This window comes from Hemitrygon akajei, chromosome 13 (genome assembly GCF_048418815.1).
Source record: "Hemitrygon akajei chromosome 13, sHemAka1.3, whole genome shotgun sequence".
NCBI classification, from domain to species: Eukaryota; Metazoa; Chordata; class Chondrichthyes; order Myliobatiformes; family Dasyatidae; genus Hemitrygon; species Hemitrygon akajei.
In genome coordinates this window covers 5935783-5950229 of record NC_133136.1, presented here as the reverse complement: position 1 = coordinate 5950229, position 14447 = coordinate 5935783, and the positions used below count along the sequence as shown (strand labels likewise).

The 14447-nt window shown below is 44.3% G+C and overlaps 1 protein-coding gene across 1 annotated transcript in view; it reads left to right on the top strand.

The window, feature by feature from the left end:
• myo5b (myosin VB) overlaps nt 1-14447 on the top strand; it is a 288715-nt gene that overhangs the window by 102614 nt on the left and 171654 nt on the right. Inside the window, exon 5 of the mRNA XM_073064077.1 lies at nt 2915-3071. Within this exon, the coding sequence (XP_072920178.1) occupies nt 2915-3071 (157 nt within the window). The remainder of the gene's footprint in view (nt 1-2914; nt 3072-14447) is intronic.

Sequence of the window (14447 nt, the reverse complement as noted above, 5' to 3'; positions counted from 1 at the left end):
TGTTCAATTAGATAGATAGATAGATAGATAGATACTTTATTCATCCCCATGGGGAAATTCAACTTTTTTTCCAATGTCCCATACACTTGTTGTAGCAAAACTAATTACATACAATACTTAACTCAGTAAAAAATATGATATGCATCTAAATCACTATCTCAAAAAGCATTAATAATAGCTTTTAAAAAGTTCTTAAGTCCTGGCGGTTGAATTGTAAAGCCTAATGGCATTGGGGAGTATTGACCTCTTCATCCTGTCTGAGGAGCATTGTATCGATAGTAACCTGTCGCTGAAACTGGTTCTCTGTCTCTGGATGGTGCTATGTAGAGGATGTTCAGAGTTTTCCATAATTGACCGTAGCCTACTCAGCGCCCTTCGCTCAGCTACCGATGTTAAACTCTCCAGTACTTTGCCCACGACAGAGCCCGCCTTCCTTACCAGCTTATTAAGACGTGAGGTGTCCCTCTTCTTAATGCTTCCTCCCCAACACGCCACCACAAAGAAGAGGGCGCTCTCCACAACTGACCTATAGAACATCTTCAGCATCTCACTACAGACATTGAATGACGCCAACCTTCTAAGGAAGTACAGTCGACTCTGTGCCTTCCTGCACAAGGCATCTGTGTTGGCAGTCCAGTCTAGCTTCTCATCTAACTGTACTCCCAGATACTTGTAGGTCTTAACCTGCTCCACACATTCTCCATTAATGATCACTGGCTCCATATGAGGCCTAGATCTCCTAAAGTCCACCACCATCTCCTTGGTCTTGGTGATATTGAGACGCAGGTAGTTTGAGTTGCACCATATCACAAAGTCCTGTATCAGTTTCCTATACTCCTCCTCCTGTCCATTCCTGACACACCCCACTATGGCTGTGTCATCAGCGAACTTCTGCACATGGCAGGACTCCGAGTTATATTGGAAGTCTGATGTGTACAGGGTGAACAGGACCGGAGAGAGTACGGTTCCCTGCGGCGCTCCTGTGCTGCTGACCACCGTGTCAGACCTACAGTCTCCCAACCGCACATACTGAGGTCTATCTGTCAAGACACCACCAATTACACACCAAGTCTCCTCGACAGATCCACTGTTCCCTGGATTCCCCTTTTCAACTTTCCTATATATCACAAAGATTGAGAGAATTGTCCAATATGAAGGAAGTTCCAGGGATGGTGGGTTCTGGTTTGCTCTTCCCACATACATGCTGCTGGACTGGCTGAGTTCCTTCAACATTTTGTGTGTGTTGCTCAAGATTTCCCAGGACCTGCAGAATCTCTTGTGTTTGAAATGGAAGGCTGTTCTTTGGTAGATGTGTTCAATGATAATGTCCTCCACCGATGGAGGTAATAAGAGTGCTTAGTATAAGGAGTCATGGTGGCCTAGCGATTAGCGTTAAGCAGCGCCAGTGGTCAGCATTCATTTCCCACTGTTGTCTGTAAGGAGACGGTGCAGTCTCCACGGCAATGCGTGGGGATCCTCCAGCTGCGCTGGCTTCCTCCCGGGTACATGTGGGTTCACTGGTCATGTGGATGTAACTGCACGGCTTGGGCTCGTTGGGTGGGAAGGGGCTTGTTACCGTGCCATGTCTCTAAATAAATAAATAAACCCTCTCAAAGAACAGCTGGCAATAATAAAAATGCTAGCAATCTGAAATAGAACTGGTCAGCTCAGATAGGGTTAAGGTTAGTAAATTGTGGGAACGCGATGCTGGTGATGGAAGCATGGTGTCACTTGTGGGCTGCCCCAGAACAATCCTCACTGATTTAATTTGACACAATCAACACATTTCACTATGTTTCGATGTACATTGGCAAATAAAGCTAACCTTTAATCTTAGTAAAGTACCTGTATGAATAGGAAGTTGAAGGTGTCATGGGGTGAACCATTGGGAAAGAGGTACTGGAGCCTCAAGTCCCTCACTAGCAGGTTCAGGAACAGTTATCACCCTTCAACCATCCAGCTCCTGAGCCAGCGTGGATAACTTCACTCACCTCTACTCTGAACTGATTCCACAACCTATGGACTCACTTTTAATGACTCCACTACTCATGTTCTCAATATTATTTATTTGCTTTCCCAAAGTAGTAGGGCTAATCAACACCTCCACTCACTCTAAAAACCACCCAATGCATCACCAGCACAAGTCTACCCATCATCAAGAACATAAAAACAGAAAGGTGCCAGAAAAGGGCCAGTAACATCATGAAGGATCCCACCCACCCTGCTCATGGACTGTTTGTCCCACTCCCATCAGGGAGGAGACTACGTAGCATCCACTCCAGGACCACCAGACACAAAAACAGTTACTTTCCCCATGCAGTGAGGCTGATCAACACCTCCACCTACTAACCCACCCCTCCACACCCCCAACCACCACTACTTTATCATTTCCTGTCTGTCACCTTATGTACAGACACTCCTGTGCCTGGTGTCACTTTATGAACATACAATTAATCTACGTGTATAAGCTATCTTATGTGTTTATATTTATTGTGTTTTTAAAATTATTGTGTACTTTACATTGTGTTTTTTGTGCTGATTTGGATCTGGAATAGCAATTACTTTATTCTCCTTTACACTTGTATACTGGAAATGACATTAAATAGTCTTTAAACTTGAATCTTATTTATATATTATTTTTTATTATTTGTCTTTCTGTATTTCTTCAGATTATCTTCTTTTGCACATTGGCTGTTTGTCAGTCTTTGTATGTGTGCAGCTTTTCATCGATTCTATTGTTTTGCTTTTTTTCTACTGTGAATGCCTGGAGGAAAATGAATCTCTGGGTTGTATGCAGTGACATAAATGTGCTTTGAACCCTGCACCAGGACTGAGAGTGGAGAGTTGAGGTGCACTGCTTTCTAATGGAGTGGCACAGATTTAAGTTGTAAATGTCTTTTTTTTCCTGCCTCAGAGATGAGAAGAACCAATCGATCATTGTGAGCGGTGAGTCTGGAGCTGGAAAGACAGTGTCTGCCAAGTACGCCATGCGCTACTTTGTCACTGTGGGTGGCTCAGCCAGCGAAGCAAATGTCGAGGAGAAGGTCCTGGCCTCAAGTCCAATTATGGAGGTAAGTACGTTCATTCAGAATAAGTCATTGTAAATTTATGATGATCTTGATTTAGATACAGTGGTGTTAGAAAGTTTGTGAACCCTGTAGAATTTTCTCAACTTCTGCATAAATATGACCTAAAATGTGATCAGTTCTTTGAAGTCCTAAAACCAGATAAAGAGAACCCAATTAAATAAATAACACAAAAAACATTATCCTTGTTCATTTATTTATTGAGAAAAATTATCCAATAATACATTTTGCTTTCAGTAACTAGTGTGACACTACCCTTCGTACAGCACTAACTTCAACCAAACACTTCCGGTAACTGTTGATCAGTCCTGCACAGCGGCTTGGAGGAATTTTAGGTCATTCCTCCTGACAAAACTGCTTTAACTCTGGGATGTTGGTTGGCTACCTTACATGAACTGCTTGTGAAAGGTCCTTCCAAAATGTTTCTATAGGATTAAGGTCAGGACTTTGACTCGGCCATTCCAAAACATGAATTTTCTTCTTTTTAAACCATTCTGTTTTTGATTTACTCTTGTCTTACAAGTCATTGTCTTGTTATAATATTCAACTTCTGTTAAGCTTCAGGTGATGGACTGCTACGCTGGCATTGTCCTGTAAAATGTCTTGAGACAATTTTGAATTCAATTTTCCCTCAACAATTGCAAGCTGTCCGGTCCCTGAGGCAGCAAAGTAGTCCCAAACCATGATGCTCCTTCCACCATGCTTCACAGTTGGGATGCGGTTCTGGTGTTGGTGTGCTGAGCCCTTTTTCCTCCAAACATAGTAATGTGCATTTCTACCAGCAAGTTCAGCTTTTCTCTCATCTGTCCACAGAACATTATCCCAGAAGCATTGTAGAACATCCAGGTGGTCTTTTGCAAACTTGAGATGTGGAGCAATTTTTTTTTTGGAGAGCCGTGGTTTCCTCTGTGGTGTCTTTCCATGAACACCATTCTTGTTCAGTGTTTTTCTTATAGTGGACACAAGAACACAGACTTTAGCAGGTTCTAGAGATTCCTGCAGGTCTTGTGCTGTTACCCTTGGAATCTTTTTCACCAACATTGCATGTTGTGCTCTTGGTGTGATCTTTGCAGGATGCCCACTCCTAGGGAGAGTAGCAACAGTACTGAGTTTCCTCCATTTCTAGACAATCTCTCTTAACTGTGACCAATGAACACTCAGGTCTTTAGAAATGCTTTTGTATTTTTTTTGTAACACTGAGCGTCATTGGAAGTCATTCCTACCTGTGGCCATCAAACTTTACAACTCCTCCCTTGGAGTGTCAGACAGCCTGAGCCAATAGGCTGGTCCTGGACTTATTTCCACTTGGCATGATTAACTTATTATTATTTAATTATTTATGGTTTTATATTGCTATATTTCTTCACTATTCTTGGTTGGTGCGGCTGTAATGAAACCCAATTTCCCTCGGGATCAATAAAGTATGCCTGTCTGTATCCTTTTCTAGTTTCATGAATTTTCTCTAAAATTCTTCTTCTAAGGTCCTCTGAAAGTTGTTTTGATCAAGGCATGGTGCACATAAAGAGGTCTTTCTTGAGATGAATAGGCTCTGTCAGTAACCTGACTTTGTGTGTCTTTTTTATAGGGCAGGGCATCTCTACAACCCACACCTCCAATCTCATCTCATTGATTGGAACACCTGATTCCAAATAGCTTTTGTAGAAAGCATTATTTCTCAATAACTAAATGAACAAGTATGACATTTTTTGTGTTACTTATTTAATTGGGTTCTCTTTATCTAGTTTTAGGACTTATGTGAAGATCTTTGCATTTTATGTGATAGTTATGCAGAAACAGAGAAAATTCTACAGGGTTCACAGACTTCCTAGCACCACTGTATGACATAGATACTTCATAAATAATAAATACTTTATAAATAATAAAGTATAAAATACTTTTTGGATCCCAAAGGAAATTACAATGTCACAGTAGCATTACAAGTACAGAGATATACAAATATTAGAAGAGAAGTAGAAAGATTGAAAATAATTTACCTCAAACATTCTAACAGGAGAGGGTCGTCACCTCCCCAGTTATAGGTTGACTCATTAGAGAGCCTATCGGCCGAGGGTAAGAATGACATGCTATGTATGTTATAACATGCTATGTTGATGCTGGAATGTGTGGCGACAATTGTGGGCTGCCCACACCACAACCTCGGTTGATGCAAAAGATGCATTTCACTGTATCTTTCAATGTACAAGTGATAGACTTCAATCTTGAATGTTGGTCTTCTTTAGATTTGCTTACAACAGAAAGTTAAGAGGTAGAATCTCCCATTTCAAGTCAAGTCAAGTTTATTGTTAACTATATACACGTATACAGTCAAATGAGATAATGTTTCTCTGGACCAGGGTGTAAAGCAGAGTAGTACACATCACATGCACATAACACACAATAACTTAGGAAAGTAAGAATAAAATCTACAGATGAATTACACATAAATAAACAAAGTAAAGTGTATCTAAAGCGTTTCTAAGGAGCTGAGTGTTCATTGGTCACAGTAAGAAATTGTCTACAAATGGAGGAAACTCCATACTGTTGCTACTCTCCCTAGGAGTGGGCGTCCTGCAAAGATCACACCAAGACCACAACATGCAATGTTGGTGAAAAAGAACCCAAGGGTAACAGCAAAAGACCTGCAGAAATCTCTGGAACTTGCTAAAGTCTCTGTTCATGTGTCTGCTATAAGAAAAACACTGAGCAAGAATGGTGTTCATGGAAGGACGCCATGGAGGAAACCACTGTTTCCTCTCCAAAAAAGCATTTCTGCAAATCTCAAGTTTGCAAAAGACCACCTGGATGTTCTTTTACCAAAATACATTATCATATATTTCCCAACACTGTATTCCGGCTGCCAATTTTTTTGACCATTCTTCCAATTTGTCTAAGTCCTGCTGCAATTGCTTTGCTTCCTCAGCACTACCTACCCCTCCACCGATCTTTGTATTATCCACAAACTTAGCCATAAAGCCATCAATTCCATTATTCAAATCATTGACAAACAATGTGAGAAGTGGTCCCAATACTGACCCCTGAGAAACACCAGTAGTCACCGGTAGCAACCAACCAGAAAAGCCCCCATTATTCCCACTCGCTGCCTCCTGCAAGTCGGCCATTCCTCTATCCATGCCGGTATCGTTCCTGTAATGCCATGGGATTTTATCTTGTTAAGCAGCCTCATAAGTGGCACCTTATCAAATGCCTTCTGAAGATCCAAATAAATGACATCCACTGCCTCTCCTTCGCTACCTTATATGCCTTTCCTTGGCTTTTATGCAGTCCTTAACATCCCTTGTCACCCACGGTTGCTACCCTTGCCATTTGAAAACAACTTCTTGTGTGGAACAAATCTATCCTTCACCTTGTGAACTATTCCCAGAAAACTTCAGCCATCTCTCCTCTTAGCTCATCCCCACCAGTATCCTCCTCCAATCCATCTGGGCAAGCTCCTCTCTCATGCTTCAGTAATTCCCTTTATTCCATTGTGATACTGATATATGTGAGTTATGATTCTCATTCTCAAATTGCAGTATGAATTCAATCATATTATGATCACTGCCTCCTAAGGGTTCCTTTACGTTAAGCTCCCTGATAAGATCTGGGTTATTACACATCACCCAATCTCAGACAGCCTTTCCCCTCCAAAACAGGTATACTGATTTGGATACTGTTGGGTGGGATGGCTTACCTGGGACAAGCTGTGGCAGCTGGATCTCTGGTACTGAGTCTGATTCTGCAGTGCAGAAGGGAGGGAGGAAGAAGAGGAGAGCGGTAGTGATAGGGGACTCCATAGTCAGGGGCACAGACAGGAGATTCTGTGGTCGTGACAGAGACTCCTGGATGGTTTGTTGCCTCCCGGGTGCCAGGGTCAGGGATGTCTCTGATCGCGTGCACAGCATTCTGAAGTGGGAGGGTGATCAGCCAGATGTCGTGGTACACATCGGTACCAATGACATAGGTAGAAAGAGTCAGGAGGTCCTGAAGAGTGAGTACAGAGAGTTTGGTAGGAAGTTGAAAAACAGGACCTTGAGGGTAGTAATCTCCGGATTGCTGCCTGTGCCACGTGCCAGTGAGGGTAAGAGTAGGATGCTCTGGCAGATGAACACGTGGCTGAGAAACTGATGTAGGGGGCAGGGTTTCAGATTTCTAGATCATTGGGACCTCTTCTGGGGCAGGTGGGACCTGTACAAGAGAGACGGGTTACACCTGAACTACAAGGGACCAATATACTTGCAGGGAGGTTTGCTAGTGTTATTGGGGAGGGTTTAAACTAGATTTGCAGGGGGATGGGAACCAGAGTGCCAGAGTAGGTAGTGGATGGGGGTAAAAATAAATGATGTTAGTAGTTCATGCAAAGTCACAAATAGTAAGGTTGTGTGTGATGGTAATAATCTTCTGAGGTGTGTATATTTCAATGTGAGGAGTATTGTGGGGAAGGCAGACGGGCTGAGGGCCTGGATTGACATGTGAAATTATGACATCATAGCCATTACTGAAACTTGGCTACAGGAGGGGCAGGACTGGAAGCTCAATGTTCCAGGGTTCCAATGTTTCAGATGTGATAGAGGCAGAGGGATGAAGGGTGGGGGGGAGGTGGCTTTGCTGGTCAGGGAAAATATTACAGCAGTGCTTCGGCAGTACAGATTAGAGGGCTTGTCTACTGAGGCCATATGGGTGGAGCTGAGAAACAGGAAAGTTATGACCACAGTAATAGGGTTGTGTTATATACCACTCAATAGTCAGCGTGAATTGGAGGAGCAAATCTGCAGATAGATAACAGACAACTGCAGGAGACAGAAAGTTGTGATTGTAGGGGATTTAAATTTTCCACACATTGATTGGGAATCTCATACTGTTAAAGGTCTAGATGGGTTAGAGTTTGTAAAATGTGTTCAGGAAAGTTTTCTAAATCAATATATAGATGTACCAACTAGGGAGGATGCAATATTAGATCTCCTATTAGGAAATGAGTTAGGACAGAAAACGGAGGTGTGTGTAGGGGAACACTTTGGTTCCGGTGATCATAACGTCATTAGTTTCAACTTGATCATGGATAAAGATAGATCTGGTCCTCCGGTTGAAGTTCTAAACTGGAAAAAGGCCAAATTTTGAAGAAATGAGAAAGGATCTAAAAAGCGTAGATTGGGACAGGTTGTTCTCTGGCAGGGATGTGATTGGTAAGTGGGAGGCCTTCAAAGGAGAAATATTGAGAGTGCAGAGTTTGTATGTTCCTGTCAGGGTTAAAGGCAAAATGAATAAGAATAAGGAACCTTGGTTCTCGAGGCATATTGGAACTCTGATAAAGAAGAAGAGAGAGATGTATAACATGTTTAGGCAATGGGGAGGAAATAAGATGCTTGAGGAGTATAAAAAGAGTAAGAAAATACTTAAGAAAGAAATCAGGAGGGCTAAAAGAAGACAGGAGGTTGCTTTGGCAGTCAGGTTGAAGGATAATCCTAAGAGCTTCTACAGGTATGTTAAGAGCAAAAGGATAGTAAGGGATAAAATTGGTCCTCTTGAAGATCAGAGTGGTCGGCTATGTATGGAATTAAAAGAAATGGGAGTGATATTAAATAGTTTTTTTGCATCTGTATTTACTAAGGAAACTGGAATGGAGTCTATGGAAACAAGGCAAACAAGTAGGGAGGTCATGGAACTTATACAGATTAAAGAGGAGGAGGTGCTTGCTGTCTCGAGGCAAATCAGAGTAGATAAATCCCCAGGACCTGACAGGGTATTCCCTCAGACCTTGAAGGAGACTAGTGTTGAAATTGAAGGGGCCCTGGCAGAAATATTTAAAATGTCGATATCCACAGGTCAGGTGCCGGAGATTGGAGGATAGCTCATGTAGTTCTGTTGTTTAAAAAAGGCTGAAAAAGTAAGCTGGGAGATTATAGGCCGGTAAGTTTGACATCGGTAGTAGGTAAATTATTGGAAGGAATACTAATAGATAGGATCTACAAGTACTTGGATAGACAGGGAGTTATTAGAAAAAGTCAACATGGCTTTGTGCGTGGTTAGGTCATGTTTAACCAATCTATTAGAGTCTTTCGAGGAAGTTACCAGGAAAGTGGATGAAGGGAAGGCAGTGGATGTTGTATACATGGACTTCAGTAAGGCCTTTGACAATGTCCCGCATGGGAGGTTAGTTAGGAAGATTCAGTCGTTAGATATACATGGAGAGGTAGTAAATTGGATTAGACATTGGCTCAATGGAAGAAGCCAGAGAGTGGTAGTGGAGGATCGCTACTCTGAGTGGAGGCCTGTGAAAAGTGGTGTGCCACAAGGGTCAGTGCTGGGTCCATTGTTATTTGTAATCTATATCAATGATCTGGATGATAATGTGGCAAATTGGATCAGCAAATTTGCTGATGATACAAAGATTGGAGGTGTAGTGGACAGTGAGGAAGGTTTTCAAAGCTTGCAGAGGGATTTGGACCAGTTGGAGGAATGGGCTGAAAAATGGCAGATGGAGTTTAATGCGGACAAGTGTGAGGTATTGCACTTTGGAAGGTCAAACCAAGGTAGAACATACAAGGTAAATGGTAGGACACTGAGGAGTGCAGTAGAACAGAGGGATCTGGGAGTACAGATACATAATTCCCTAAAAGTGGTGTCACAGGTGGATAGCGTCCTAAAGAGAGCTTTTGGTACATTGGCCTTTATAAATCAAAGTATTAAGTATAAGAGTTGGAATGTAATGGTGAGATTGTATAAGACATTAGTGAGACCGAATTTGGAGTATTGTGTGCAGTTTTGGTCACCTAATTACAGGAAGGATATTAATAAGGTTGAAAGAGTGCAGAGAAGGTTTACAAGGATGTTGCCGGGACTTGAGATACAGAGAAAGGTTGAATAGGTTAGGACTTTATTCCCTGGAGCGTAGGAGAATGAGGGGTGATTTGATAGAGGTGTATAAAATTATGATGGGTATAGATAGAGTGAATGCAAGCAGGCTTTTTCCACTGAGGCTAGGGGAGAAAAAAACCAGAGGACATGGGTTAAGGGTGAAGGGGGAAAAGTTTAAAGGGAACATTAGGGGGGGCTTCTTCACACAGAGTGGTGGGAGTGTGGAATGAGCTGCCAGATGAAGTGGTAAATGCAGGCTCACTTTTAACATTTAAGAAAAACTTGGACAGGTATATGGATGAGAGGGGTTTGGAGGGATATGGCCCAGGTGCAGTTCAGTGGGACTAGGCAGAAAAATGGTTCTGCACAGCCAAGAAGGGCCAAAAGGCCTGTTTCTGTGCTGTAATGTTCTATGGTTTTATGGAGTAGGCTCAAGAAGAAGCTGCTCTAAAAAGCCATCTCGTAGGCATTCAACAAATTCCCTCCCTTACAATCTGCCACCAACCTGATTTTCCCAATGCCCTTGCATATTGAAGTCCCCCGTTACAATTGTAATATTAACCTTTTTACATATTTTCCCACATCCCTTCGCAAACTCAACCCCACATCTTGACTACTATTTGGAGGCCTATATGTGATTCCCTAATGTTTTTTTCACTCTTACAGTTTCTTGATTCCATCCACAAAGATTCAACATTCTCCGACCCTATGTCACCTCTTTGTAAAGATGTAATTCCATCTCTTACCAACAGAGCCTCACCACCTCCTATGCTTTCCTGACTGTCCCTTCGATACAAAGTACATCCTTTGACATTAAGCTGCCAACTGTGGCCTTCTTTCAGCCACAACTCAGTGATGCCCACAACGTCATACCAACCAATCTCTAATTACACCACGAGTTTGTCCACCTTATTCTGAATGCTATGCACATTTAAATACAGCACCTTCAGTCTAGCAATCTTTCCCCTTTTGATTATTGCACCTGTGGTACAATTTAACTCTTTGCTCTGTCTGCATGGTTCCCAGTTATTGGCCTGTCCTTCCTTACATTCTTGTTACACCCGTCATCTACTTGTAAACCTCTTAGCTCATCCTCAGCTCTGTCATACTGGTTCACATCCCCCTGCCGCAATGCTGAGATTACTACCTTTGAGGTCCTGCTTCTCAGCTTCCTTCGTAATTCCCTGTGTTCTCCTCCCTTTTTCTACCTATGTCATTGATACCAATATATACCATGACTTCTGACTGCTCAACCTCCCTTTCAGGATATTGTGGACTCATTCAGAAATATCATAGACCCTGGCACCTGGGAGGCAAATTATCATCTGTGTTTCTTTATCACATCCACAGAATCACCTATCTGCCCCCTGACTATAGAGTTCCCTGTTACTGCTGCCATCCTCTTCAGTTCCCTACCATTCTGAGCCACAGGGCTGGACTCAGTGCCAGAGGCATGGCTACTGTTGCTTCCCCCAGGTAGGTCGTTCCCCTCCAACAGTACTCAAAATGGTGTACTTATTGTTGAGGGGGGCAGCCACTGGGGTTCTCTCCACTATCTGACATTCTCCCTTCTCTCTCCCGATAGTCACCCATTTATCTGTCTCCTGTAGCCATGGGCTGACCACCTCCCTCTAGCTCCTGTCTATCACCGCTTCACTTTCCCTAACAAGCTGAAGGTCATCCAGCTGCAGCTCCCGTTCCTTAACACAATTCCTAAGGAGCTGCAGATCGATGCACCTGGTGCAGATGTGGTCATCGGGAAGGCTGGTAGTCTCCCAGAAATCCCACGTCTGACATCCAGAACAGAACACTGGCTCTGTAGACATATCCGCTATTCTCTCAAAAGTTAAGTAAGAAATAAGGAATGAACTTACATAGTTACCTTGCCTCTGCCTGTTCTTCCCAAAGCCCTTCTGGTCATTTCTTCTCCTCCCCCTCCTCTTCTTACATTCCCCTTTGTGGCTTCCCTCTCATCCCTGCTCCTCTCCTTAGCTACCCATCATCACTCTCTGATGTCCCTCCTCCTTCCCTTTCTCTCATGGTCCACTCTTTTCTCCTATCAGCTTCCTCCTTCTTCAGCCCTTTCTCTCTTCCACCTATCACTTCCCAGATATTTACTTTGTTCCATCCCACCCACCACCTTGCTCACCTAGAGTCATCTATCACCTGTCGGCTTTTGCTCCTTGCCCTTCCCTGGCTTCTGTTGTTTTGGACGAAGAGTATCAGCTCGAAATGTTATCTGTTTATTACCCTCCATAGATCCCAACTGACTAGCTGAGTTCCTCCAGCATTTTGTGTAAATGTAAGTGTTTTGGTATTTGTACCCTAGTTATGATATGGGGTAATAAAGTGACTTGGTGTGTGACAGACCAAGAGGCAACTACAGAGGAGGGTACAATGGTGCAGGTCCATGGGACTAGGCAAATTCATAGTTCTGCATGGACTCAATGGGGCTGAAGGGTCTTTTTCTATGTTGTAGTGCTCTATGACTCTAATGCACAGTTGTTAACCTTAGTGCAATGTTGTGTATGAAATTGTAAGAGGCAGAGGTTGAAATTGCTTGGTAACTTGAGTTATTGAATTTCAAAGTATATTTCTTGTCAAAATATGTACACCATATACAACCTTGAGATTCATCTTCTTGTAGGCAGTCCAAAACAAAGAAACACAACAGAATTCACAAAAACCCCACTCCTTCAAACAGTAAATATGCAAAAAAAGAACAAATCATGCAAACAGTAAAAATAAAACACACACACAGAACATGAACTGGAGTCCCCAAAACTGAGTCTACAGCTACGGAGCCAGTTCAGTGCTGAAGTGAGTGCTGATGGCTTCAGTTCACAGTCACTGAGCCAGTTCAGTGCTGAGGTGAGTGCCGATGGCTGCAGGCCACAGTCCACAGTCACTGAGCTAGTTCCGTGCTGAGGTGAGTGCTGATGGCTTCAGTTCACAGTCACTGAGCCAGTTCAGTGCTGAGCTGAGTGCCGATGGCTGCAGGCCACAGTCCACAGTCACTGAGTTAGTTCCGTGCTGAGGTGAGTGCCGATGGCTGCAGGTCACAGTCCACAGTCACTGAGCTAGTTCCGTGCTGAGGTGAGTGCTGATGGCTTCAGTTCACAGTCACTGAGCCAGTTCAGTGCTGAGCTGAGTGCCGAAAGCTGCAGGCCACAGTCCACAGTCACTGAGCTAGTTCTGTGCTGAGGTGAGTGCTGATGGCTGCAGGCCACAGTCCACAGTCACTGAGCTAGTTCCGTGCTGAGGGAGTGCCGGTGGCTTCAGTTCACAGTCACTGAGCCAGTTCAGTGCTGAACTGAGTGCCGATGGCTGCAGGCCACAGTCCACAGTCACTGAGCTAGTTCTGTGCTGAGGTGAGTGCTGATGGCTGCAGGCCACAGTCCACAGTTACTGAGCTAGTTCTGTGCTGAGGTGAGTGCTGATGGCTGCAGGCCACAGTCCACAGTCACTGAGCTAGTTCCGTGCTGAGGGAGTGCCGGTGGCTTCAGTTCACAGTCACTGAGCCAGTTCAGTGCTGAACTGAGTGCCGATGGCTGCAGGCCACAGTCCACAGTCACTGAGCTAGTTCTGTGCTGAGGTGAGTGCTGATGGCTGCAGGCCACAGTCCACAGTCACTGAGCTAGTTCCGTGCTGAGGGAGTGCCGATGGCTTCAGTTCACAGTCACTGAGCCAGTTCCGTGCTGAAGTGAGTGCCGATGGCTGCAGGCCACAGACAAGGAGACAGTTCAGTGCTGAGGTGATTCCTGATGTCTACAGGCCACGGTCACTGAGACAGTTCAGTGCTGAGGTGAGTGCTGATGGCTGCAGGCCACAGTCACTGAGACAGTTCAGTGCTGAAGTGATTCCTGATGTCTACAGGCCACAGAGATGGAGACAGTTCAGTGCTGAGGTGAGTGCTGATGTCTACAGGCCACAGAGATGGAGACAGTTCAGTGCTGAGGTGATTCCTGATGTCTACAGGCCACAGAGACGGAGACAGTTCAGTGCTGAGCTGAGTGCCGATGGCTTCAGTTCGCAGTCACTGAGCCAGTTCAGTGCTGAATTGAGTGCTGATGGCTGCAGGCTACAGTCACTGAGCTAGTTCCGTGCTGAGGTGAGTGCCGATGGCTTCAGTTCACAGTCACTGAGCCAGTTCCGTGCTGAGGTGATTCCTGATGTCTACAGGCCGCAGAGACGGAGACAGTTCAGTGCTGAGCTGAGTGCCGATGGCTTCAGTTCGCAGTCACTGAGCCAGTTCAGTGCTGAATTGAGTGCTGATGGCTGCAGGCTACAGTCACTGAGCTAGTTCCGTGCTGAGCTGAGTGCCGATGGCTTCAGTTCGCAGTCACTGAGCCAGTTCAGTGCTGAATTGAGTGCTGATGGCTGCAGGCTACAGTCACTGAGCCAGTTCCGTGCTGAGGTGAGTGCTAATGGCTTCAGTTCACAGTCACTGAGCCAGTTCCGTGCTGAGGGAGTGCCGATGGCTGCAGGCCACAGTCACTGAGCCAGTTC